This window comes from Anthonomus grandis, chromosome 9 (assembly GCF_022605725.1).
Source record: "Anthonomus grandis grandis chromosome 9, icAntGran1.3, whole genome shotgun sequence".
Taxonomy (NCBI): Eukaryota; Metazoa; Arthropoda; class Insecta; order Coleoptera; family Curculionidae; genus Anthonomus; species Anthonomus grandis.
In genome coordinates, this window is record NC_065554.1 from 19,132,322 (window position 1) to 19,158,907 (window position 26,586).

Below are 26,586 nucleotides of genomic sequence, written 5' to 3' on the forward strand. Positions count from 1 at the left end.
TTCGAGTCGGATTTTTGAATCCTTGTGGACGCGCTAACATTAATATGAGATAGTCTCGAGTGTTTTTGGACTTTTTTTTTGTTTTTTTTTTTGCTTCTTTTTATTTTGTGCTTTCATTGTTTTGTGTGTGTGTGTGTTTATTTTGCTTTTAAAGGTAAGTGTTTTTTTTTGTTGTTCTTTCCTTCGTCCCCTGTCAGATATCTTGAGGTACAAGCAAGTAGTTTTTACTTTTCCACTAAATTAAAACACGAAGTACTTCTAAATATTAATATATTTTTAATTTCAGTAGTAAAATGCTTCTTAAGTCCGTCATGATGGACTCAACGTACACTAATTCAGACAACTTGTATAACCCCCTTCACAATTATACGCAAACCGAGCTGATGGAGAAATTTAACTTAGCCTTCTACGAAGCCCAATCAGTTTCCAAAACTGACATAATGGAAACTTTAAAAACTATCCAAGAAGCCCCTCAGAACGAAAAAACTAACGACGATTATCTAATCGAGTATCTGATATCCGAAGATTCCACCACGAGTCCCACAGAATGCGATATTAATTTCGATTTTAACGATTTCGTTGAAGATTTCGACCAAAATGTGCGAGATTCCTTTTCCGATTCTACAACTGTTACGGAATTCGATACAGAGACATTTACCACGGAAAGTTCCGCGCATGATGCTAAAGATGAATTTTCCAGACAGTTTTCGAACTTTTTCATACCGCCTCCGTTATGGGGGAACGGCGAGGAAAATGTGAAAAATCAACACAATCTCGATGAACTTGATCTTTGCGAAGTATTATCGAATGCCTCGTTTGATTGGTCGTCGGATATCAGGGATCTGGATGATATTGATGGTGGATATTCGACTTCATTGCCTCCTGTTGGGACCATTACGAAGAATAATTATGATTTTAACTGTTATGTTCGAAGTATAGCACCTGATAATATGGATCAGCTGAATAAGGTAAAGAAAAGTTGTAAACAGCATTTTTTTATCTATGAATTTCTTTACAGAACTAGTTATCTGTTCTCTTCAAAAATGATTAATTTTGCTCCCTCACCTTCAGCTAAAAGAGCTTTTAATTGATAATTATTAGAAAAAGACTTAAATCAGTGTTTCACTGATGTTCAATGTCTTTTTATTGTTTCTTATTTTTTTATAAAAATTCCTTTTTTCTTCCAGGATGCAGAAGTCAAAAACGAATTTGGTCACCTAATTGATCACTCCGGCTTAAAAAGCTGCGATTATCTTGTCAATAACGAAAAAAGTCAAAAGTTTTCTCACATTTTGGAGGAGAATCACATGGTGCTCCATCAGTCTGATGCTTTGTTAAATGACGACCCACTACTAAGGTATAATTAATTAATTTCTCCAATGTTAAACCTTAATTAATATTTAATCCCAGTTCCAGCAATAATTTTTATACGAATCCAGCATATTGTCCCCAAGAAGAAGAGGCCAAAAACAACCTAAACTGCCAAGAAAAATCGACCAATTTTCAGTGCAAATGGGAGAACTGTTATCAAAGGTGTCACAGCCAAACAAGCTTGGTGAACCATATCGAAAAAAGCCATGTAGAAATAAAACGAGGTAATAGTTTTAACTGATTAAATAATAATGGGTTCTAAAGAAGTTTTTTCCTTTAGGAGATGAATTCACTTGTTTCTGGGAGCAATGCCCTAGGAAAACTAAGCCTTTTAATGCAAGATATAAGCTACTGATTCATATGAGGGTCCATAGTGGTGAGAAGCCTAATAAATGTCCGGTAAGTAGGTTTTTTTTAATATGTAATGATTTATAAAATAACGGAGGTATGAATTCAGGTATGATCCATGTATGAACCTTTTGTATTTAAAGCATATGAGATACACTATCGAAAGCTTTTTGGAGATCGGTGTAAACGACATCAATCTGATAGCCTTCCTCAATTTTACGGTATGAAAATTCTTGAAACTCTTCCAGATTTGTTGTTGTAAGGTCCATGTTCTTTAGATGAAATATATGTTCTAAAGGTATTGGAAATTTTATTAGTCAGGATACACTCAAGAATGTTGGAAGTATTTTAAAGCAAGGACTCTATAGTTTTCAATATCAGTTTTGTATCCACTTTTAACTATAGGAAGAATACTAAAGTGGTTCCAACATGTGGGAAATGAGGATCTATCAAATGACTCCTAAAAAATGAGCAAAAGGTGCTTAACCAATACAGTATAACAATTTTTGATAAATCAATGCGAAACTTCATCAGGTTCTGAATCCTTTATCAACATCTACAGAGTTCAATATATCCAATATTTCTTTCGTTGTAAATATGTAATAAAAAAGAACTGAAAACAGGTACTCTGGAACACGTGCAATATCTTCATTAGATAAATCGATGTAACAGGACTAATTTATATAATCAACGCATAGTGATTATTAAAAGTAATTCAAAATTTGATGTGTAATAAGAATTTTAACGAAAGATCAATATTTTTTTACAAAGTATTTAATTTTAAGGGTCTAATTCGGGTAGAAGAAAATAAATAAATACAGCAGTGAAATATAAAGTTTAAGAAATTATTTATAATATTGGCAAACAATGATTAAAAATTTTTTTAATAATCTTTCAGGGCATTTTTCTTCGTTTTTAATCATTTAGTCCTACTTGTCTTAATGACATTTTGTTTATGTTTATTTATTTTTAATTTTAGCTATATCGCCGTTCATCTTTTAAAGTTAATAATAATAATAATTCATTTCAAATACTTTTTCATCAATATACAATTAACATTTAATTATATTTTTAATATAAAATAAATAGGTATACGCTGAAACAACAATATTGTCGCTTGTTAGCGCTACAAAAGTTCATCCAGCTTTAAAGTCACTTTCTGTTTTTTTTTGTCACAATTCAATAATTTTATGCACACTTCAAATTTTTTTATTTTTATCATACAGGACCATCACAATATTTACAAACTATTAAAACCAGTCACAAAATTAAAATACACAATTCAATTCAAATACTTATAAACAAGTTCAAAGCATTTCTAAGAAAAAGCAATAAATATCCCTTCTGTCCGTCAAATGACTTCTCAAAATTTTCACTTTAAGGTATGAGGTAAGATATTACAGAATTTTGGTGCCAAATACTTTACTGATTTTTGCCCTATTAATTTTTTGTTAACCTATACAATCTCTCTTATACCTAATAATTTGAATATGCGAAACAGGTTGCAGGATATTTCTTTTTGTTAATGCACATCAACATTTTAAAAACATATAACTGTCTTATATTTAAAATTTCAACTTCTTTGTAAAGTAAGTCAGATGGAAATAATCTATTTTTCTTGTAGAAAACTTTTAAGATCCATTTTTGAATTGTATCTAATTTTCCTAAATAACATTGCCTTACAGTACCCAATCCGCTATATAGCTAAGTTTTGATAAAACCAATGCATAAAATACTATTTAAAGTTGCTGAATCATTAAAAAAGACTATGATTTTTAAACAGTCTATCAAAAATCTCGTTTTGATGATGAAATATACAAAAAAACGCATTTGATTTTAGAAATTTCGAAACCATTTAAAAGGGTTATCGAGATCTGCGTCTGCAATATTATTAACATGCGACCAAATTTTTCTGGAATATATAGATATTTATATAATAGTGGCTCTAAAATCGTCCCCTGTGGTAGTCCTCATGAAACTTTTCTAACACCGCTGTTAACTTATTGTCCAATTTTATATATGAATTCTACCTTTTAAACAAGGTAAAATTATGCACTGCCTCTAATGCCGATTTAACCTAATTTTTTTAGTTCGGAGAGAGACTGTATAAAATGCTTTTGCTAAGTCGACAAATACGCGAAGAATTAGTTTCTTATAATCTAATGAATTTATTTTACCAGTAAGAGCGGTTATTGATTTGCTAATATCTACAACCAAATTTCTTATTCGAAAGCAATTTTTCCCTTTCCAGAAATGCCACTGATGAATTTGAAGGGCATCCTTATGAGAATGTTCTTGACATTATCATAATATTGATTACATCTCAGTTGTTAGTAAGAGCTTGAGATCTGCTTGGCATGCTCCTAATTAAATTTCCAATGTCCTTATGCTTAATTTGTAGCCATTGGTCGTGCATAAAGTTCAACAAAAAGGAGCAAAATAACAATTAAGAACTCAGAGAATCATTAAACCAGCTGATTTGTTTCTTTGATCAGATCTAACCATAGTTCATCTAATCAAGATTTTTTAGGAAATGATGGGAGGTGTAGAATATGTAAGATATCTTTGAATTAGTTAAATTTGTCATAAGTATTGCAATTTATATCATGAATATAAGTCCCAGTTACTATGGGACAGACATGAAATCTTCAGTGCAGAAGTTCACAAAAATATTGTCAAAGCACGCATTTCCTTTGGTAGCTTTGGTAATTGATAGTTTAAATCCAAAGTCCTCTCACAGATCCCAAACTTCCAACGACATGCTGAATAGACATGAAGTCTCTAATTTTTTTCTGAATACCAATTTTGATCAGTAATGTTTCTAGTCCAATAAGAAGAATGTGAAAATGGCTTTGTGGTCGTCTGTAAATGGTAAAATATAAACATTAACATTCGAGACATGACAAATGATCAACAAATTCTAAATTTTTACTGCTATAAAATTGTTTTATATATTTACCATCTCCACCTCTACTGCTTTTAGTTCTTGAGAAGAAGCTGATTTATTTAAATAGTTCAATTCTCAGGGACACTGCGTCTTGAATATTTAGTAATCAGTTTTCTGACAAACATAGGGCATCATAATGTTGTCCTGTCACCTAGAAATGCTTTTATTAAGTCGCCCTTGTTTTTCGATGACTGGATGACTTCTGATTTAGATGCAGAACCGTCAGTTTCTTAATTGGATCCTTTTATTTTTTTCTCAGATTCGGAAAAAGGTTTACCACCTCTTGTTGCCCATAGCTTAGTGTAAAAGTGTAAATGAACTGCTAATATTTTCCTTTTTTCTGATATTTTCAACGTTGATGTGGTTGCATTAATGCCTTTTGTAGATAACATACTATCTTTGAATTTGTTTTTGCTTAGAAATCTAAAGAACAATATCACATTGGGTATTTTGAGAGCGGCTTACTTTGCTATTGTTAAAGCACATCTATCATATGGCATCTTTGCATGAAGACATGCCTTGGGTATGAAGCGACTGTTTGGTATTCATCGGAGGGCTGTCAGAATGATGAGTGGTTTGAAGTATAGGAAAAATTGTAGAGACGCATTTCAAGAACTGCAAATGTTGACTATTCTCTCTTTGTTAATATTGGAAAATTTGCTATGTATAAAAATAGAAATCTCTTAATTCATAACCCATGAAGAAGTTCACCATCCCTTTGTGAATGGTCCTCAGCAGTGGTATTTAGCGGCTTACTTATAGACATTTTAGTGTTTGCAGCATTATGTCTTGGAGACTGTTCGGATTGAAAACTCTTTGGTTTCTAAGTCTCCTTTGTTGCTGTACCTGCATGTAGTGCTAACTTTTAGAGATTGCCTAGACTGTATACCTTTTGCTTTTTGAGAAACCCTATTAATGTTGATGCTGCTATCTATTGGACAATTATTATACGTTTGGATGAAAGCAGTGTCTTTTTGCGAGAAGGAGCCAGCATTACAGCAACTTGTAAAGGAGAAGTTGCTGGAAGGGTTTGTTGATGTTGGTGACCTTGTTCTTCCAATTTTTGGAATCATTTTAGTTGAGTTTCTGATTCATTTACTTTTTCTTTTTCCAAAGCACGATATTTTCGTTTAGGAGCCGATATTTATTAAATTTCCGTATCTTTTGGTAAGTCCGCTATTTTTCTTGACAAAAATTATATTTTCCAATGTTCCAATTTTTATTTGTTATCCCATCAAATGTACTTATAAAATTCTTACCAAAAGCCACAAAAAGATCAATTTAACCAGACTGTATCTCTTACTGTCTGTAATAACCCAATGACAAATACTGTTAAAAAGTATTTATAATTAATGATAATAGTTCCTAAGAAATTCAAATAATTATTCACCTATATATAGCTAAATCTAAACATTATCTTTGCCACCCTCTTTTTTAAAAAAAAAGTTGTTATTCTAAAGCCGGTAAACAGAATAATAAACTCGCAAGACTCAATATACATTTTAAACAGGCGTTAATCATTTCACACCTTTTTCGGAAAAACTAATAAACAAAAAACCGTCTGAGGTGCGGCAGATATAGGCACGCTTTAGGTCAACAGGTCGTAACCTCCTTTTAATATATTTTATTTAGTTTTATTAGAAAAAAACTATATTGTCTTATTATGCCTCAGTTAGAATATGTAAAGGTGGTTTTAGTTTTGATTTTCATCCAATGTCTAATTATAGGGGTATTTGTTGTTTTAATTTTGCCTAAAAAGTACAAATCGTTCAAGCGTAGTATTAATGTTTAAACTTTTGTGGAATATTCCTACAATGTTTAGTGTTGTAGCATTCTTTGCGTAGACTTAGAATATTTTAGTGGTCTGAATACATAAAATATTTTGCACATATCTGCAAGTCGATATCTCTTATTATAAAGAAATGAGGTCTTGGATCACAATGTTTAAAAGCACCTCAAGCTCAAATATGTTTGGTTGGGACATTTTTAGGATAGTTTTAGGAAATTCTTATTATTTTTGAGAGTATTTTCAAGAAAGCATTATTCTGCTTTTTCCTCTTCTCCTTCTTCTTAATTTTCTTCTTCTTCTTGTACCTCAAAAACTTTTGAGTTTGAGGTAATTTTATCGATAAGAACCACCAAATTTAAAGCTTTGAACTTTGTATCAGTCTTTTTGTACATAATTTAGGACCAATTAAATTATTTTCATATTTTTATTTACCTTAATGTACCTAGAAAAATTCCTGATGATAATGATATTTTTTTATTAGTCTTAAGAATAGTTTCGAAGAATAGAAAAAAGTATTTCTTTCATAATAATCCTTATAGGAACGTTTTTTGAACCTCAAAAGTTTTTTAAGCTTATAACAGTAAAATAGAGGTATTCTTGATAATGGGTATAACGTGATCCTTAATTAAGGATTCACGTATATTTGGAACATTCATTGATGTTCTTCGTGAAAATTGGACGTGTATTTTATGTCCCTTATTTTTTATAGGACAGTGCCATATGCTAGACTGAATATACTATTTAAAAAGGATCCCATATCAATACGTAAATATCAGATAAATAAAGCAATATTTTTGATGAAGTTCTACTAATTTAGCTGCTTCACCCTGTATTTTTAGTCAAACTAACAGTAATAAATATTGCTTAAAAATGCAAACATGTGTTCCATACCATTTAAACAATGCAAACATATGTTTCCAATGGCTTTCCTATAATGTCTTTAAGTATGTTTTTTTGTTACTATTTCGATAATTTGATACTTGAAACAGAAGCTGATATGGACAATTTATTTTTCAGTCGGAAGTTGTCAGTAAATTAGAGGATCAGGTTACCGCGGTTAAAACGGTTGTCTCTTTTTTTCTTATAAATTTATTAAAGAGTCATCACCGATCAACAGAATAAACGTTAACCTAAGCCTAAACAAACATAATGAAAATAATTATAAATGTCTGGATTCTGGAACGCCATCGGGACTATATGCACACATGTGTGTAGATATAACGTTAAATAAACATTATTATATAAAACCACCTGCCACAACTAGAAAGTTGGTGAGCGCGTTTCGACTGGGAGATATAAAAAATTTATGTTTGTTTTTAGATCCAGGGATTAATTAGACTAAATGTGTTTAAAGGTTTATGAGTTATAAAACAATTTGTAAATGCATTGAAGCAAAGCTTCATTAGGTAGGTGTATAGGGAATATGTATAGAAGATTATTTCTTCTCAAACATATATATAGGGTGTTCGAAGTAATTCCGACAATTGTTGCTCATTTAAGTTTCTTGTGTGTTTTTCGAGTGAACTGAAGCAACTAAATATTGATAAAAAAGAGAAAATATTGATAAATTATCAAGAATTCGCGAACCTTAGAGTTTTATTATGTAAAAACCCTTTATGACACACGTCATAGTTTATATTTGTCATCACTTGGAAATAATTTGCGGAAGTTCTTACAAATTTTTTATGACATATAAATAAACTTCGTAAGCGTAAGACCACCGGCTACGCTCAGGAGATTCAGTCTAGAATCATGGCTGATAGGTATTTGCCGATTTTTTTGCTTAGCTCACTGATCAGACAATTTTTGTGACTTCGATTAATGTAACAATATTCAATCTATATCACTAAACATCCAAGAAGTCTTTGATAATTTATCTTATGTTCCATTAGAATTAGAGATCATTTAGCTTTTAGATTCTCCACTCATGATCGTATCATACGTCAAAATACCCTTTTAAATATACCAAAGCATTGCACAGCATTGCACAGCTATGTTTCGACGTAGCTTTTCGTTTCTTGCTTCAATCGTATATAACAATTTGTTGCATAATAAACTTCAAAATTGTAGTTTGTCATGAATATTTGGATTGAATTTTGTGAATTTCTCATTATCATAATTATTCTTACTAATTAGGACTGTTTATACCATATAATTTATAATATTATGTATTGCTGATTTCAGTGTACGATCTTGGGTTGTAAGTCCCATATCTGTCCATGCATTCGTAATACACATAAGGATAGTTTCCAAACGTTTTATTCAAATGTTGGTTCCAGCTTAATAGTCTAGAGTTTTAGCCCCGAAGTATTTAACTTCACCCAACAGAATTTTTCTACCTTTGCAGTGTTAGAGGTTCTAAGCCCTCTAATTTCCTCCTCTTAGTTAACGGACTATTGGGGATTTAAGAGGACTGAGAATTTAATATGAATCCTTTTATTAACAATGAGTTTTTTTTATATAGGTCCTTCTTGCATATACTGGTTCTATTATACATGGGGCTCATTAAGAAATTGTATCATTCCTCATGAATTTATATTTTTACTATTTGAGGCTATACATTTAATATATAACATCAATTCGAGTAATTAACAGTTTGAAGCAACTTTTGGGGCGAATTTTGTTTACTCTAAAATTTGTGCATTATGACAGGAAGTTATCGCTTTAATAAACTTATTAGCAATCCATCAATCCTTTTTAGCAATCCTTTTTATATTTTGTTTTTCACAGTTTAAGGGTTGTAACAAAGCGTTTTCCCGCCTAGAAAACCTGAAAATTCATCAAAGAAGTCACACTGGCGAGCGACCGTATTTATGCCAATTTACAGGGTGCTCTAAGTGTTTCTCAAACAGTTCGGATAGGGCGAAACATCAAAGGACGCATTTTGATACGGTAAGAACAATAATAATTTCTAAATAAAAATATTCATATATTACGTGAAACTGTTTTATTGTTAAACATTAATAGTATGCAAATTTAGAAAACAACTTAAAACGATTGATTTTTTTAGTTCATGCAGTGCGGTTTTTGAAAAAATATTAATTCGAATAATTAAAATGAGCGCTTTTAGATGTTTTAGGTAAAATTCTTTAAGCTAAAAAGATGCAGTTCTTCAAAATAAATCACAAAATAATTTTTGTATTACACGCTTGGTCTGTTTTTTAGGTATATAGGCATATACCTAAAAAACATATGTATAAAAACATGAATATACTCATAGGCAAAATCAATTAAATTGAGAAAACCGCAGTATTTCCAATTACGTTATCCAATATCAAGATAGGGATAAGATAAGATCAAGAGGTAGAGAGGCAAATTTGTAGAACTAAAAATAATTTTACATGTACAAGGCTCAAGACTCACACCAAAAAAAAAGTAATAAGTCATGTATTTTTTTAATGGGATACTTTATTAACCAATTTCATGACCTAAAAATCATACCATAGGTTATAAAAATTCAGATTTAATATTGTTAAATTGAGAGAGAGACACTGTATGATTAATAAATTATTGTTAGGAATCTTTACCAGGTATTTACTGTAACTAGCCCGGGGTAGTAGATTACTCGTTATGCTGAATCCTATGCAGAATACTTTTGAGTGTAATATAATATATTCAAATCCTCTTGTGTATTCGAGATTCGATATTCTATAATTATAGAAAAATTAGGTACTTTTTAATTATAGTACCTAATGTTGTATCTTTTGTATTCTGATGTCCATGTTTGAATCCTAATATAGTATTCATACAAACCGCAACAGAACAAAAAAGGAAAAATGTTAATTCAACCCAACCCAACCCAACTTAACAGTGAGTCTTCTCCAATACGTTGAAGATAAGAAACTGGGTTTTAAAATGCTTAATCATTATCCTACAGTTAAACTATTTTTTTAATGATACAATAAAATATTACCATCATCAGCACCAGTGGAGAAACTGTTTTCTTTTGTTGACATAGTAAGTACAGTTGAGTTTGAGAAGTTATAATTATTATATTATAGTATTAAACGTATTTATAGTATAAACTATAGTATTATTAAAACTTAATAAAATATGATAATAAAAAAAATTATATAAAATATATCTTATAAAATTAATTATTGTTTTGTTGTAGTGAAGTGTACCACACTATAACAAAACAAGGATTATGTATTTACCAACCAGAGCTGAAATCACAAAACAGTTTTACCACTAACCAAAACTGTTTATTTTATTCTCGACACTTTTGCTAACGATGTTAGTATCTTCGGAAGAAAATTAAAACTCATAGTTTTATTTATTTAGTGTCAAGAATAAAATAAAGAGTTTTAGTTAGTAATAAAACTGTTTTGTGCGACTTGAGTGTCACACCAAAGGTTCCAACTAGAGCTAATTTTGGATTTTTCTAATTTTTTGTTGTTTTCAAGTTCCTTTTTTAATGTATATATGAATTTTTTTTTATTCAAATCAGTCGAATAAAAATTTTTCGCTTTAATTAAATAGAGAATACTAAAATACTTTATAAATTTACTGTATTCAGAATTGAAATGGGAAGTCCTGTAATTAAGGATTCTACCAAATCTGACAGTGACTAGTTCTGTTCAATGCGTTAGTTATCAGCTAATGGTACTTCATTTCATTTAAAAAAATACATATTTCACAATCTTTTCAAGAGTTCATCCTGTATATATAAAATTATATTTTTAAATTGAAAGTAGTCCATTTTCCTCAAAGAGATCTCTTAATAATAAAAATTCAAAGATTGGAGGGACACAAAGTCAATGATCTCAGATTATGTTTGTTAAAAAAAATATATAATCTGAGACCATTGACTTTGTGTCCCTCCAATCTGTGAATTTTTTATATCAGATTTATTAATCCTACACTTTTTCTATACTTCGTATCTTTTAGGCGATATTTAGCTGCAGACCTTATTGACAGCTCCTGTATATTGACATTTTATTTTACTACTTATATCAAAACATATACTTACTGAAAAGTTTCAAAATTACAAGCCGATGTAAACTCAATCTAATAGTATATTTTTAAAGACTCAATTCCTAACTTATTTTCCTTTGATTAATAATATATTATTATTTTGTAGGAATTTAGAAAAAAGACGCAATAATTCAAATTATATAAACACCATTTATGGTACTTAATAATTCCAATTATTTGTATAAAATTATTACAAATTAATTAAGGCTATTACGAAAAGACATTATTTTGCTTGTGTGTTCTATTATTTATTGCCATTCTTTTTTAGAACTAAAAAATTTTAATATTTTTTTGTGATCTCTGATTACAGTTCTAATTTCAAGTGTCAAACTTACAATATAGGGAAAAAGATGTATTCATTTAAACATACTATCTTCCTATATCAAAATCTAAAACTATAGTTAAAGAAACTGTCTTTATTTAATAAATCATAACTCTAACTCAGTGATGTTTCATTTCCAGAAACCGTATGCCTGTCAAGTGCTCGGCTGTTTCAAAAAATACACCGACCCGAGTAGTCTGAGAAAACACGTGAAAAACCACAGCCACGAGGAACAAATGCAGATCAAAAAGAAATCTCACGAAGATCTGTTTTATAACGATATGGCGGTGAAAAAATACCTGGATCCAAGCAGACAAAAGGCTTTAAAGGCCGAACACAACTATAAAAAGGACCACACCTACTCCAGTTCAAGTGAAACTCAACGGTTCATGAAGTACGGCAAGGTCAAGCAAGATTTAAAAAATAAAATTGAAAAAAATATAATAAGGAAAACTATGTTTTAAGGGACGGTTAAAAATGCATGAATAATTTGTGATATGTACATAATGTAGATATATTAAAATTATATTTTTATACAAATTTGAGAATGTCAATAAAGTTAATTTAAGTTGTTTTAACTAATTTAATCACTCTCCTCTTCATCGCTAAAGTATGTGCTTTTCTTGATTCTTTTCTTGGGTAATTCATCACTTGTCTCATAAGAACCAGTGGCAACTTTTAATCGGTACTCTTCAAGTTCATGTTTTTCTTGCTAAAACAAACTATTAAGAAAAAAATATTTAAATAAAAAATAAAACTTTACCTCTATTTTAATTGCTGCACTCAAACTTTCTTCGTCAGGCGGAAGCTTTCCATCTTCCTCATCGGAACTAGCAAAATACTGTTTCTCTTCCTACAATTAATTATAAAACCGCTATAAATAAAATTGTAAAATTATTAACAATTTTGCTTACTTCAGTTAGTTCATGGACTTTTTTGTTTCTCTTTCTCACTTTTTTAGGAGGAGGATCTCTTTCACCTAATAGATTACGCGAACATTTGTAGCTTAGATGGCCGTAATCGCCACACTCATAACATCTAGTTTTATCTGGATATTCCTGAAATAAAAGTGATTACTAAGCCAAGAGGCGAACTATGCTTTATTATGTGAAGAAAAAACATCCTAATAGACAAAGCCTCGCGTATAAAAACAATACATATACAGAGTCTATAGTTGTGCTATATATCCATCTACTTATTATAAATTTACCTAAAATTATGGAAGATTCCAAAATTATTTAAGAACTATATTAGGAAAATAAAATCTGTAAAATGCGAGTAGAGTACAGAAAAGTATAAACACAAAACTTCAAGTCAATCTGATCCAACAAAATATTCCTCGATTTGACGACAACCTTCTCATGAAGTTGGGAGATCAACATTTAGTATAAAAATTTACTGACATCAAAAATTCCGTTAATAGTCTGGTTATAAGAAAGCATTTAGAATTAATTTTGTATAAAAATCATATGTATTATTACTATTTCCTGATGTAAGCTTTGTGAAGTGTTTCCAAGCATATTATTTTTAGGATGAGACTGAAGACTCCAATAGAAAATATAATGTACTACTGGACATATCCAGAGTTTAGTTTTTTGTGCTGAGATATGGACTGCATGGCATAAATAAAAATTGTATATTTTAGTAATTCTTAAATCAAATAGCTAATACTTAATAATCTATGAAATTTTTACCTTTCGTCTTATAAATTCTGCATATCGCCCATTATCTTTTGCTATGCTTGCTTTTAGGGTCCTACCAAACATCTAGAAAAAAATATAAAATTTCATTCGTAATTTGCCTAATGTCATTAATCATTCAAAAAGGTTTTTTTTGCAAATCAAGAGCTTTAATATTATCGTTAAAAAACATGATGGTATAAAATTGCAGCAGAACCTGCAGTGTTTCTCAACAGTATTCTTGTCAAAAAAATCACTAAATGTTGACAAATGACCTTCACATATTTCCTGTTTTTTTTTATGATTATAGCTCCAATGGTGAGATTCTTAAATGTAATGAAAGTGTTAAGGATCTTGGAGTACATCAACAATCTGATTTTAAGGTCAACTTACACATTACTGATATGTTAATAAGGCATATAGCAAACTGGGATTTATTATGAAGAAATCAAATTTTTTTTGTAAAATGTGATATAATTAAAACTAACTCTGTATAACTCTTTAGTAAGACCACATGTTGAATATGCTGTGGTATTTATATTTAAGAGAAAATAAAGTCTACCCCTACTTAAGATCTTATAATACAATGTTAACTAGTTTTAAGTTTCAAACACTTGTTCAAAGAAGAATAAATTAGGCGGAGTTATTTGGGTAATTACTATATTAATTATAATATTAGATATAATGACTGCTATCTAATAAAACTGATAAATATAAAGAGTTCCTAATATCAATCTGGCCAAGGATACGAAGAACAATAAGGTTAAAAATGCAGGAAGGTTTTTATGTTAACTTTTGCAGTTGTTCTGCCTTTATGTTAAAAACATGCAATACTTTAACATTGCAACAGGGTTTGGCTATTAAACTGTTACCTGTTAAAAAACAATTCTCTAAATTGGTTATGGCTTGTATAATTTATAGGTGTTATGTTATTTTGTAGATTTTAGTTAGTCGTTATCCCTTACATGTAAAATTTAAGTAACCGCAGGTGTTTGTAAAATGTTGATAATAAATAAATAATACATTAATATGAAACATATTAAGCACTATTTTATAGGATATTTATTATTTTATCATTATTTTTCTTAAATAATTCAAGCCTTATGGTTACTTGGTGAAAATATATTCTGGCTCTTGGCGCCAATAGTAACAACAAATTGCTTTGTATTAATAAAACTGTATATTTTTTTTAAAATTTAATAAATAAGTTTATACTACCATTATTTTGGATTAAGTATTGCTTTAAAGTATTAACCTCTTTTAGATTCGTTTCTGCTACACAAATGGATGCATCCTCCGGTTTTAAAAACAAAATAAATGCAACGCCCTTGCTTTTTCTGCTATGGCGATCCTTCACTACTGTGACCCTAAAATACATACATAATATAACATAACATAAAAGTGTTAAAGTTATATTTTTTTAAGGGGATTTTCAACATTATAATTTCTTTTTACTGTCAAACTCTAGATTTATTGACAAATTTTCTCAAAAATAAACATATTTTAGTAGAAAGTTTAAGGTTGCTTTAAGTTTTTACAGGATATTCCTGATATATGTTATTATACATTAAATATTCCTATAAGACTACAGGTATCTATTTATAATATGCAAAAGTGGGTCTATTTATAATGGCATAGTGCTGACCTTTTTACTATGTTCTATGAATTTGTTTACTCTCGTGCTTCGACATCGCCACTATAAACAATGCTGATATTTCTGACCCCTTGTACATTAACACTTTTTCAGTGGGTTTAACTAATATCTTTTCTGCTCCTTTTCATCTCTGACCAAAAACTTCATTTGAGCCTGATTCAATTCCTCTAGACTTATTAAAGTATTATTTTTGTTCTTTATGTAAACCTATTTTTCTTCTATATAGTATGTTATTGAAATCAGGAGTGTTTTCCTCATTTTGGAAGAATACCTACATTTATCCTATTTTAATATCAGGCAATAGAGATAATGTAAAAAACTACAATAATGTAGAAATCCCTGATGAACCGGTATCTGCATAGCTCTTGTTGGAATATCAAGCTAAGTATTTGTCATTATCTATAAAATCTGGCTTTCAAGTGGACAGTATTTATATTGACTATAGCTATACTGACAGTGGTATATATATATATGAAACTTTGAAAAACTTTTATATAGCTTCCCCTGATTTTTTTATGTCTTTCTGGATCTTCTCGAAAGTATGTTTTTCTGGAAAGGTTGGGACAATGTCAGCGACTCATTTTATCCACCCTCCTTCTGTGATATGTGAAAGAAACAGGGATATATGTATGAAACTTAATTTTTTTTGGTCCTTTTTATATATCTTTAGTCAATATAAATACTAAGCAAGCTTTCCATAAAGTGAGTCATTAGTCATTTCCCAAAATATTTGGGAATTAGAGGGCCTGCACTGAAATTGATTGAAAATTTTTTTTAATTGGCGGTGACTTTTTGTCCAAAGAATTCAGAACTCTCTCAGGGATGCCCCAAGGATCAACAGTGCGGTCCAATACTCTTTAAGATCTTCATCAATGATGTTGGCCATGGTTTTTCCTCTAGCCATCTAATTTTTAAAGATGATTTAAAGGTTTTTAGGCACATAAAATGTACTGAGAACGTTATTTAGCTGCAGAAAGACCTGTAAATGGGTTTCTTTCAAATTTCTCTAAGTGTTCTGTAGTGACCTTCTCCCAAGGTAATAAAATGCTTCAATTTCCATATAATGTTGATAATTCAACTCTGACTGGATCAAATGAAGCTAAAGATTTGGGTGTAATGTTTGATCAGAAACTAAATATTCAAAAAAATATTAATGCAATTTATAATAAATCCTAAACAGCTGGGCTTTATGCAGCATAACAGCAAAGATTTTTCTCCTGAAATTATGAATCTTGTTTAGAATATTGCTGTATAGTGTATTCTCCCAATTATGATATTCACATTTAAGATATTGAGAAGGAGCAAAGTAAGTTTTTTGTTATATTACTCTTGTAAGTTGCATTTGGATATTTCTGAGTTGACTTATGGCCAGAGGTGTATTTTGTTGGAAACCCCTTCAACAGCATCATGTAGAAACCAGTAAAATTGTTGGTAGAAATTAATTAATGGTTGGACTGATGTCCTGAATTTATTGAGTGTCTTAAATTTTAATGCCCCCAAATAAATGAAAATGCTGGGTTTTATCCAACGGTCTACAACTGATTTGCCTTTGTTTACTTTTAGATTACTTTATTGCTCTCTAGTTAGACCCATCCTGGAGTATGGCTCAATTGTGTGGTCCCCGTCATATAACTGCTACATTGAGCAGATTGAAAAAACTCAAAATAAATTTTTAAGAGTAGCTGCTTTTAGATGTGGTTACAAGAGACAGGAGTATTACTATCAGTGGGTCAGGGATAACCTGAACTTACTCACATTAGAGTCACGAAGAACATTACTCGACTTATGTTTTATGCATAAGGTTTTAAATGCTACTATAGATTGTCCCGAGTTATTGTCTCTTTTTAAACTTAGGGTGCCTTCCAGATTGAATAGACAATCAGAAATATTTTCAGTCCCATTCCACTGTACCAATTATGATATTAATGAGCCAATTACACGAATGCCTCGAAGTGCTAATGGTCTGTCAGGACAGATAAGCTTTTTTGACTCTAGGATTACATCTTTTAAGGGGCAGTTAAAGAATATTATTTCATAGGGGCTTTAATTAATTAACTCTATCTACACCTTTCCTTGATTTATAGATGGTTTTGTATCTGAATATGGGTTCCATATTCCAATTATCCGGATGCAAAGATGTATGTAATAATTGTGATTTTCCTGTGCCTTCAAGCACTTGCATTGTAAAAATGGTGTTACCATTGAATTGAATATATAATTAAATAAATAATATGATGGTTGTCTGGTGACATTTGTAGTAGTTTTTGTAGTAAATTTTGGAAATAATTGTGATTTTCTACCTATACTATTTGCCCCTTTTAGAGGTAGTCTATGAATTAGCTAGCTTTATAGATTAGCAAGTGGCATTTATCCATTGTACTTACTTAACAATCTTCCCATGTTTTTCAAAAACTTTATGCAAATCATTATTTTTTAAATCAAAAGGTAAATTAGAAATGTAAACTGTACTTTTGCTGGGCACTAAACCATGACTCATTTTATCAAATTAATAAGAAATATCCATGTATTTATAAAATTAAAGAAATGAACAGCAGTGTTTACAAATTTCCAAACATAAACATAAACAACTCAACAACATGATAACCAAAAAAAAAAGTAAGGTTAAGATAAAATTATCTTAAACAAACTTTGAATTCTAATCTATATAAAAGTTTATTCATCCCTCTGCCGTGCCTATTAAAATGGGGTTAACATCAAGGGTAAGCTTCCTTTACCAGCCATAGCAGCTACTATTAATGAAATTTTACAGCAAAAATTGAAGTCCCTGGTAAAATTATGTGTAGGAGCAACTGTGATGTATTCAGGAATTTCCCTGGCAAAAGGAGATGAGCACTTTTATAAGGACTATTTGATGCCTTTGGTCCATTTACTTGATCCAGAGCAGGCTCACAAATTAGCAGTTTTTACTAGTAAACATAGGCTTCTGCCAAAAAGCCAGTTTACAGATCCAGAAATCTTGGTAATTCTTACTTAAACCTGTTTAATTTTCCATAATAAGCATCATTAATTTGAACAAAACTTTAATAAAAAGCTCTTTCAAAATTTAGAAGGAAGTTCCCTAACAATTACTATTTTTGTAAGCAAAGTGGTTTTTATTGAACTGTCAGTAGACCTATAGAAAAAATATCCCTTACAGATTTCAAAAGATTATTAATTGTTAGTCCCTTATACACCCTAATAGAATTTCGAGTCATTAATGTTAATTGTTAGTTTTTATAACTTATATAATATTTTTTCATTTCTGTTTTATTTTAACACATGGTCGCCTTAATCATAAAAGACCATAAGTCCTTTAAGTGTCATTTTACAGGAGGTTTAAAAAATACTATAAGAACTAAAGTGCTTTGCAAATGAAGAAAAACATATCTTTACAAATTGGTTTTTGATTCACTTATTTTGCTTATAAATTTGATTTAGTGAAAAACGTTTTTGCTTTATTTTACATGTTTGTCCAAAATTTTTCTGAAATTAAATTGGACATACGTGTTTTCCTTTTACTTGGTAAAGTTACAAAAAAACATGAAACTTTTAATCTGTTTATTTTAAGCTTTTCACAAAATTTGTTACATGGAAATTCAAATGCATACAATATAAACATAAACATACAAATTAAGAAAATTCAAGTTAAATTTTGTTCAGATTAGTTTTGTTCAGTTTCATTATAGATCCTTTTTATCTATAATGAAAATTGTTGTAAAATGTATGATAATCACTTTTAAGACACTTTTTAAGAGATTGCAAGTAAAGGTATTTTTTTTATTGGTAGGGGTGAATCCTATAGATTAGGGAGACTGCTTACTGGGCAAGCTGTATCAATAAGTTTCGTTTTAGTTTATAAAAAGCAGTTCCATCGGTGGTGTATCATAATGCCAATCGTAATACCAATTTCTGTTACCAAAAGGTCACCTACCTTTTTACCCAGGTGCAAATAAGTCATAAACTGAATTTTACGAAAATCTTTAAAAAACTATAGTCTAAGTAGTAGACTTGGTAGGGTTTGGGCTTTTGTCATGGTTTCATACAAATGCTAACATAATTTGCAGGCACATTTATATTTGTATAGAGGAGTGTCTTAAGTCTGCCTCCATTTGTGTGTGACCTTTTTCTAGAAAATTTTTATTTATTTATTATTATACTCTCACAAACACATTGGAAATGTAATTACATGTTAAGAGTGCTTACTAAGCCAGTAAAGGCGAGAAAAAGAAAGAATACAACTAAAATATACTAATTAAACAAATTAACAATATATAAAAAAATACAAAAAACATACAAATACATATAGCAGGTTCTAAAACAAATATGTGCACTACTTATACTTTGAACCACCTAAAATCACAGATCTAATTTGTCCTACAGAACTATTAAAGAAATCTATATCACATTTTTGTATATATTCATTACTTTGGTACATCATTCGATTTATAGGTGAACTACTTGGAGTTAAACATTGGAACAGCTTTTTATTTCTTATTCTTAAGTTTATTTTAGGAACCACAAAAGTTATGTTGTTAATTAAGGAAAATTTTTTATACTTTAAATTGTTGACAATATTATATATAAATAGTACATCATTTAAACTACGTCTAATACTTAATCTAACCATACTAAATTCAGTCAGCATACTTTCATAAGAAATCATATAGGGATAGCTATTATGAGTTCTTAAGTATAGATACCTTAAAAACCTCTTTTGCACTTTTTCAATCATATCAATATGCACCAATGACTGTGGTGACCAAATAACAGAGGCATATTGTAAATGGGGTCTAACCAATGTATTGTATAACATTATGATTGATTTTATTTGTTTAAAGTTTTTAGTGTTTCTAATTACAAAACCAAGAACTTTATATGCTTTATTGACAATAGTTTCATAGTGCTGGTTAAACTTAAAGTTTGACTGCATGTACACACCAAGGTCCCTACATTCATTTTTCCTGCTTTACATTTAATGACATCCTATTGACCTTAAACCACTCAGTCTAAATCAATCTCACTGTGTCTAAATCACTCTGCAACTCATCACAATATTTAATAGATGATATATGTTTAAATACCTTAAAGTCATCTGCAAATATGACACACTCAGAACATTCTACAGAATCTGGCAAGTCATTAATAAAAATCACAAACAGTAATGGACCAAGCTTACTGCCCTGTGGCACTCCAGACACTGCCATGTACTGCACAGATAATTCTCTACCCATCTTAACCCGTTGAATTCTTTTCTTTAGATAGAAAGCTATAAATTTACATGCGGACAGAGAAAAACCGAATTTTCCCAGTTTAGTGATCAGCAGACCGTGATCAAACTTATCAAAAGCTTTTCACAGTCCGTCATGATCACATCTAACTACTCCTTATTGTCAATAGCTCTGTTGCCTCTGTCAGAAGGTCAAGATTGGTGACAGTCGAGACTTCTGGCAAGAAACCGTGCTGCTGTAGCGCAAATTTATTTATAAAGGTGTTTAAGATATCTTGGTATAGAATGTTTTCAAAAATGTTTGCAAGAGAAATGAGAACACTAATTGGTCGATAATTGTTAACCAAACATGTATCTCCCGATTTAAATATTGGAGTTACTGTTGCATACTTCAGCATTGCAGGAAATGTATTCGTCATTAGACACAGATTAAAAATTGTTTTTAGTGGAGCACACGAAATATCAAAACATCCCATTTTGCTCAATATTTATATTTAAAGTTATATTAAAAAATCGCTCTATTGTTATAAACCTAAAAGTTGTTAACAAAGCTGTAACAAACAGAAAATAGTGGAAATATGTATAAAACAAAATAAAGAAACATTACAGGTAAAGGTTTTAAAAGTTATAAAGTACCTGTATCTAAACTAGTCAGTGAATAACAATAATAAAAATAACATATTATAAAACAAAACAATATGACTCATAGTGTCTGGCATAAACTTCATCCAATGAGTAAAAAGCTTCACTTTGTCTTTAATTTTTTCCTAAATTTAAAGTCACATTCAGTATTCTTCAAATTAGGAGGTCAATGATTAAAAATCTTTCTGCCGCCGTATACAAACGAGGCCCTTACTCTCTCAGTTCTTGAAATTGGAAGAAACAGAGAAGATGTGTTACAAAGATTGTAAACAGATGGAGAATTAAACAAATACTGGGAACAAACTCCCTAGAAGATAATTCCGTACTTAATACGGGATTCAATGAGAGCATGGTAAGCATTTTTGGCTACAACGATGTTAAGGGAACTAGCAATTACTCTAATAGCATTACAGTTAGATGATAATTTTTTTTGCAAGTAAGAGATGTGGTCTTCAAATTTTAAAAGCTTATCGAACGTCACACCCAAAAATTTTCTTGCGGACTGATTGAATTATTATCCAAAGTAACTGCCTCTAGATCACACCTAAAGGATAGAATATTAGTTTTAGAGATGTTAAAAGCTAACTTGTTAGCATCACGCCACAGCTTAACGAGAGTCAGATTCATGTCAATGGCAACTATCATTTTTTCAGAATCGGTATCATGTCAAAGTATAGTGGTATCGTCGGCAAAAAGTGTAAACTTTCCAGAAACAGGGACCAAACACAGATCATTGACATATAACAAGAACAAAATGGGGCCGATGACAGAGCCCTGGGGAACACCAGCAGCAGTGAGTAGCCTACCAGACTTACTGTCATTAAAGAGCACTCTCTGAGTTCTACCCAAAAGATAGGACTGAAACCAGTTAAGAGCAACTCCCCTGAAACCATAGATCTCGAGTTTCCGCTGCAGAATTTTGTGACTCGCACAATCAAAGGCCTTGGATAAGTCACAGAAAACCGCTGCTGCACATCCACCAGAATTCAACCCCAAGTAGAGGCTCTCCAAAAGGTTGAAAATAGCATCGCCCGTGTCTACTCTTTCCCAAAAACCAAACTGAAAACGCTCAAAGGTGTTGTGGTCACCTCCCTTGTACAATGGAATCACCAAAGCCTCTTTAAGAGAATAAGGAAAAGATCCAAATGAAAAAAATATTGATTACTTCAATATTTCTTGCTTCAAATGCAGCAAGTACTCTCACCGAAACTCCACCCCATCTACCAGAATTCTTACTGTTTCTTTCACGCAGGACAGCTTCAATCTCATTAAGATATGTAGGTCCAAGGAAAAATGTGTCAGGGACTTGAATGCTAGTAAGATAAGAGACTAGATCGACATACACTAGGACAAACTCTGAGAGAGATACAAGGAGATACCCTGATAATAAGTGTTAAGGGATTCAGCTGTTAAAGATTCAGAAACATAATCACATTGTACACCGTACCCCTCATGTTGTTACAATTTTCCAAGTCTACCTAGATTAGTTGGATGATTGTTCAATTAGCAAGATTAAATAGATCATTCGCTAAAATATCATTTCTATTGTGAGATGTACAACAGCGACGGTTGTAAATTATAAGCTTTTGTTCATTTTTTAAATTAGGTTCTGCATGATCAATTATGGATTGACAGATGATAGAAGCATAGTCATTTGTACTAACATCGCCCGCAGATTCGTGCCAGATATAGCAATAACCGTCGTTGGTTTTTAAATCAAAAAATGTAAAATTGTGGACTATAAGTTTTAACTTTTTACTTAAGTGATAAATTGGTAACTGAAAAAAACACTTCGTAATTTTCCTCGTTGGTTACCTCAGAAAAAATAGGATTATTAAATTGAGAATTAGCGTTATGGCTTAAGCTACTGCTGTCTAATATAATATTCTTGGTACTTTCAAATTGATTTGCTCCTAGTTCAAATATTTGATTGGTAGCTTCAGGAATATCTAAGAGGAGTAACCCATCATTGTTGTTAGTGTAGCCTAACTCTCTCTGACTTTGAGCAGGAATATTGGATGATTTTGGTGTCTTCTCTAACATGGTCATAATTTTTTTTTGTGTCCTACTGAAAATAAACCCATTTTAAACTATCCTTCTGCAAAAAAAATAATTTTAGTGCTGTAGAATTGCGTTAATTTTAGCATCAAGAAAAATGACAAAGACACCTCTGCCATGTGTAAAAAGCATCATTAAACAATCATGAACAAATTATTTATATTTACCCACTTATAATCACTACTATGAAAAACACGTAACTCCCTAAAGAAATTTTTTTCCCACAACGAAAAACCAGCAACTCTAGTATCGACTTAAAATAGCAAATTATCATAAATTAAATTAAAGAAAGTATTTTTTGAATAGACAGGCTAGTCGCTTAATTACTTACCCTTCATATTTTTGCACTTTCAACTTGTAAACTATAAGAAATCATAAAATTATTGCTAATATGACTGGTGAACGGACAGCACGCGAATATGTTTACGTTTCGGTTTCTAATAAGCATGGATTTATGTGGAAAGATATTATTGCATTTATCTTTTAGGACATTTTTTTGTGGTTACGGGATTACCAAAAGTCCATTTACCCAAAAAGTGGACTTACGGGTTTTTCTGATTAAGGCGACGACATAGAAATTTGAAATAGTAAATAAACTTATACACAAGCATTTGTGCGATATTTTACATTTAATTTTTTAACTATTTTAACCAAAGTTCCTCTCTATGTATAAGTGTTCTGTTTAGGACCTATTTTTTAAATTTGAATGTAAAATTTGTATTCAGGGTCTAAGCTAATTACTGTAATAAATCATCTCTTTTAGAAAATATCCTTCTTTGGAAAAGAATTTTCAAACCCGATAGGTATTGCAGCAGGTTTTGATAAAGACGGCAGTGCAATAATAGGCCTAAGAGACATGGGTTTCGGATTCGTTGAAATTGGTTCAGTTACGCCATTGCCACAACCTGGAAATGAAAAACCAAGAGTTTTTAGACTTCCAGAAGATATGGCAATTATAAACAGGTAAGTTAGGAATCAATAATTGTACTGTTATTGACTTAAATGTTAGATACTTCTAGGAATGAGAATATTCTACTTGAAATATTTCATTTTCCAATATTTTTGAAAAATACATTTTTTTCTCTTTATTTATGGGGGATGCACATTTAACAGTATACAAGATCTACTAAAATTCTACTACATGAGAATAATTATTTGCTCAGTTTAGTAAAATATTGTTTAACCTCTTATAATAAGATAAATATTAATGATTATAACTAGTTTGTTGAACTTCAATTAAATCTGTACAATGTGTTCTATTTGAACTAGGAATTCTAAATTTGTGTAAGTGAAGTGATTCTATAATTGATTAAATTTCATACAAATTTTAAGTCAGTTAATTTGCATCTTCTAAACTTCACCATTAAAGCTGGCTTTAAGATCAGAGTAATCTATATTCTTAACTGGTATAACTAAAATATAATAAGTAAGAGATTTATGTGGAGCTCCCTCCAGTTGCATAGTATCAACATAATAAATATATACTCTAGGTGCTGTCAGACAATAGAACAGGACAAATTTCTTATATGATATATTTTTACTATTAAAGTATTATTGTATTCTTTTAACAAAACAAGCATTTTAAACGCCTTTCTTGTGACAGGAATAAAAACTTAGTGCAAAAAATTACACCTAGATCTCTTGTTTCCTTAACAGTTTTAAGAATAATATAATTCAAAATTATAGGATCTCTGAAATGATAAAATCTATTAACCCTCACGTAGCGAGAACATAGAGAAGTCACTTCTCTATGTTTAAACTTATCCATTTTTTTTTTAGTTCTAGACTCATCAAATGATGGTTAGATTTCTGAAATGTATAAGGTGATTTGATTGTTTAGTTGAGTTCTTTGTACATAGATAGTGCCACTTTATTGTAAGCTTTGTTTATTTATATGTTAGTTGTTTTGTGTGCGTTATGGTAAGTTTTTGTTGAATTTTCCTTTTTTCGGGTTACATCATCTTAATTATTATTTAGATCTGATGCTCTAGTCGAGCGAAACATGTAACCTTTGTCATTTTATTAAATGTTTTTGGGATGCGTAGATTTTGTTTTTACCTTTTATAAAAGAGTATGACCAGCATCTTTGGGATAATGGATGAATTTTTTGAGTTATCCATTTTTATTGCACCATATCAAACTTGTTTTTGCAGATTGATTGCACCTTTTGTATTATGAACTATGCTAATAAACTTGAAAACTCAAAGAGAAGTCCTTTGGAATCGAGGGCACAGATATTGGGGTATGCAGGAAACAACATTTAGTTCATGGGAAAGTTGCCTATTAATTCGAACAACTTGCCTTTTACCAGTAATCTCACTTATCCATTCTAAAAATTGTAATACCAAGACTTTAGAACTAATAGTAGTTTTTTCAATCATTTACATGGCCAAAAGCCTTGGAAAAACAGAATATCAACCTCTAACCTTCAAAACAAGCACCTAATATAAATTTCAAGTGATAAACAAGATTTAATTTAATTAAAAAAATTAGGGTTAAACTTTTTTTAACATTTTAAAGAAAAATGGAGTGAGAATTGTGTTTCTTTTAGTTCCTCATACTAAAATCCATTAATAATGTTGTAGATATGGCTTTAACAGTGAAGGGCATGCTACTGTTTTAGAGCGGGTACAAAAAGCCCGTAATAATCCAGACGTCCCCATCATAGGAGTAAATTTAGGCAAAAATAAGACCTCAGAAGATGCTGTTAAAGATTATGTGGAGGGCATTAAAATCTTTGGTGAAGTCTCTGACTATTTAGTGGTTAATGTTAGCAGGTAATGGCCTTAAAAATTTGCTTGAAATTGGTTATTTTTAAAATGTTGTAGCCCAAACACCCCGAATTTGCGAGCATTACAAAACAAGGAAAACTTAAGACAATTACTTCAGGCAGTTGTCGCTGCCAAAAATTCATTACAAGTACAGCCAAAACCGCCTCTTTTTCTGAAATTAGCTCCCGACTTGAGCTTTGAGGAGAAAAAGGATATCGCTGAGATAATTAAACGAAAAGATTGCCAAGTACATATAAAAATTACCTCTGTTTTCATATTAAAAAGATGCATGTTCTTTTAGGTAGATGGTCTTATAGTTTGTAATACAACCATAGAAAGACCATCGTTAAAAAGCATCCATAAAAACGAATCAGGAGGTCTCAGTGGGGCCCCGTTAAAAGACACGTCCACGCAAATGATTAAAGAAATGAGCAAACTGACTAATGGGGCCTTTATAATTGGTAAGAAGCTCTTGAGATAAAACGTTACTGTATATTAGATTTTTGTTTTTGAAGGTGTGGGTGGTGTTTCAACTGGTAAAGATGCTTATGAAAAAATTAGGGCGGGAGCCAGTTTGGTTCAAATTTATTCGGCCTTAATTTACGGTGGTCCGCCCTTGGTAGCAAAAATAAAAAAAGAATTGGCCGAGCTGGTGGAAAAAGATGGGTTTAAGAGTGTTGGTGAAGCTGTTGGTATAGATGTTTGATTTTTTTCAATTATTTTTTTTTGTTATGGTTAAAATAGGTATTAAGATATCTGTAAAATGTTTCACAAAGTTTATTAAAGTTTTAAAAATAATAA

General features: G+C 30.7%; 3 protein-coding genes across 3 annotated transcripts; 2 read left to right on the forward strand and 1 right to left on the reverse strand.

Annotated features, from left to right (window-relative positions):
- On the forward strand, window positions 1-12,297 carry LOC126740522 (zinc finger protein GLI4-like). Its single transcript, XM_050446595.1, has 7 exons — window positions 1-154; window positions 287-968; window positions 1,188-1,357; window positions 1,411-1,595; window positions 1,652-1,770; window positions 9,186-9,347; window positions 11,895-12,297. The coding sequence occupies exons 2-7, from the start codon at window positions 294-296 to the stop codon at window positions 12,216-12,218; spliced, it is 1,635 nt and encodes a 544-aa protein (XP_050302552.1). The 5' UTR covers window positions 1-154; window positions 287-293; the 3' UTR covers window positions 12,219-12,297.
- Window positions 12,241-17,693, reverse strand: LOC126740524 (zinc finger CCHC-type and RNA-binding motif-containing protein 1-like). Its single transcript, XM_050446597.1, has 6 exons — window positions 17,472-17,693; window positions 14,689-14,800; window positions 13,449-13,520; window positions 12,669-12,812; window positions 12,518-12,607; window positions 12,241-12,466 (listed from the first exon to the last, which is right to left on the reverse strand). The coding sequence occupies exons 1-6, from the start codon at window positions 17,582-17,584 to the stop codon at window positions 12,338-12,340; spliced, it is 660 nt and encodes a 219-aa protein (XP_050302554.1). The 5' UTR covers window positions 17,585-17,693; the 3' UTR covers window positions 12,241-12,337.
- Window positions 17,653-26,586, forward strand: LOC126740523 (dihydroorotate dehydrogenase (quinone), mitochondrial). The gene is made up of 7 exons (XM_050446596.1): window positions 17,653-17,807; window positions 17,858-18,067; window positions 23,778-23,977; window positions 25,600-25,791; window positions 25,843-26,032; window positions 26,087-26,246; window positions 26,301-26,586. The coding sequence occupies exons 1-7, from the start codon at window positions 17,790-17,792 to the stop codon at window positions 26,489-26,491; spliced, it is 1,161 nt and encodes a 386-aa protein (XP_050302553.1). The 5' UTR covers window positions 17,653-17,789; the 3' UTR covers window positions 26,492-26,586.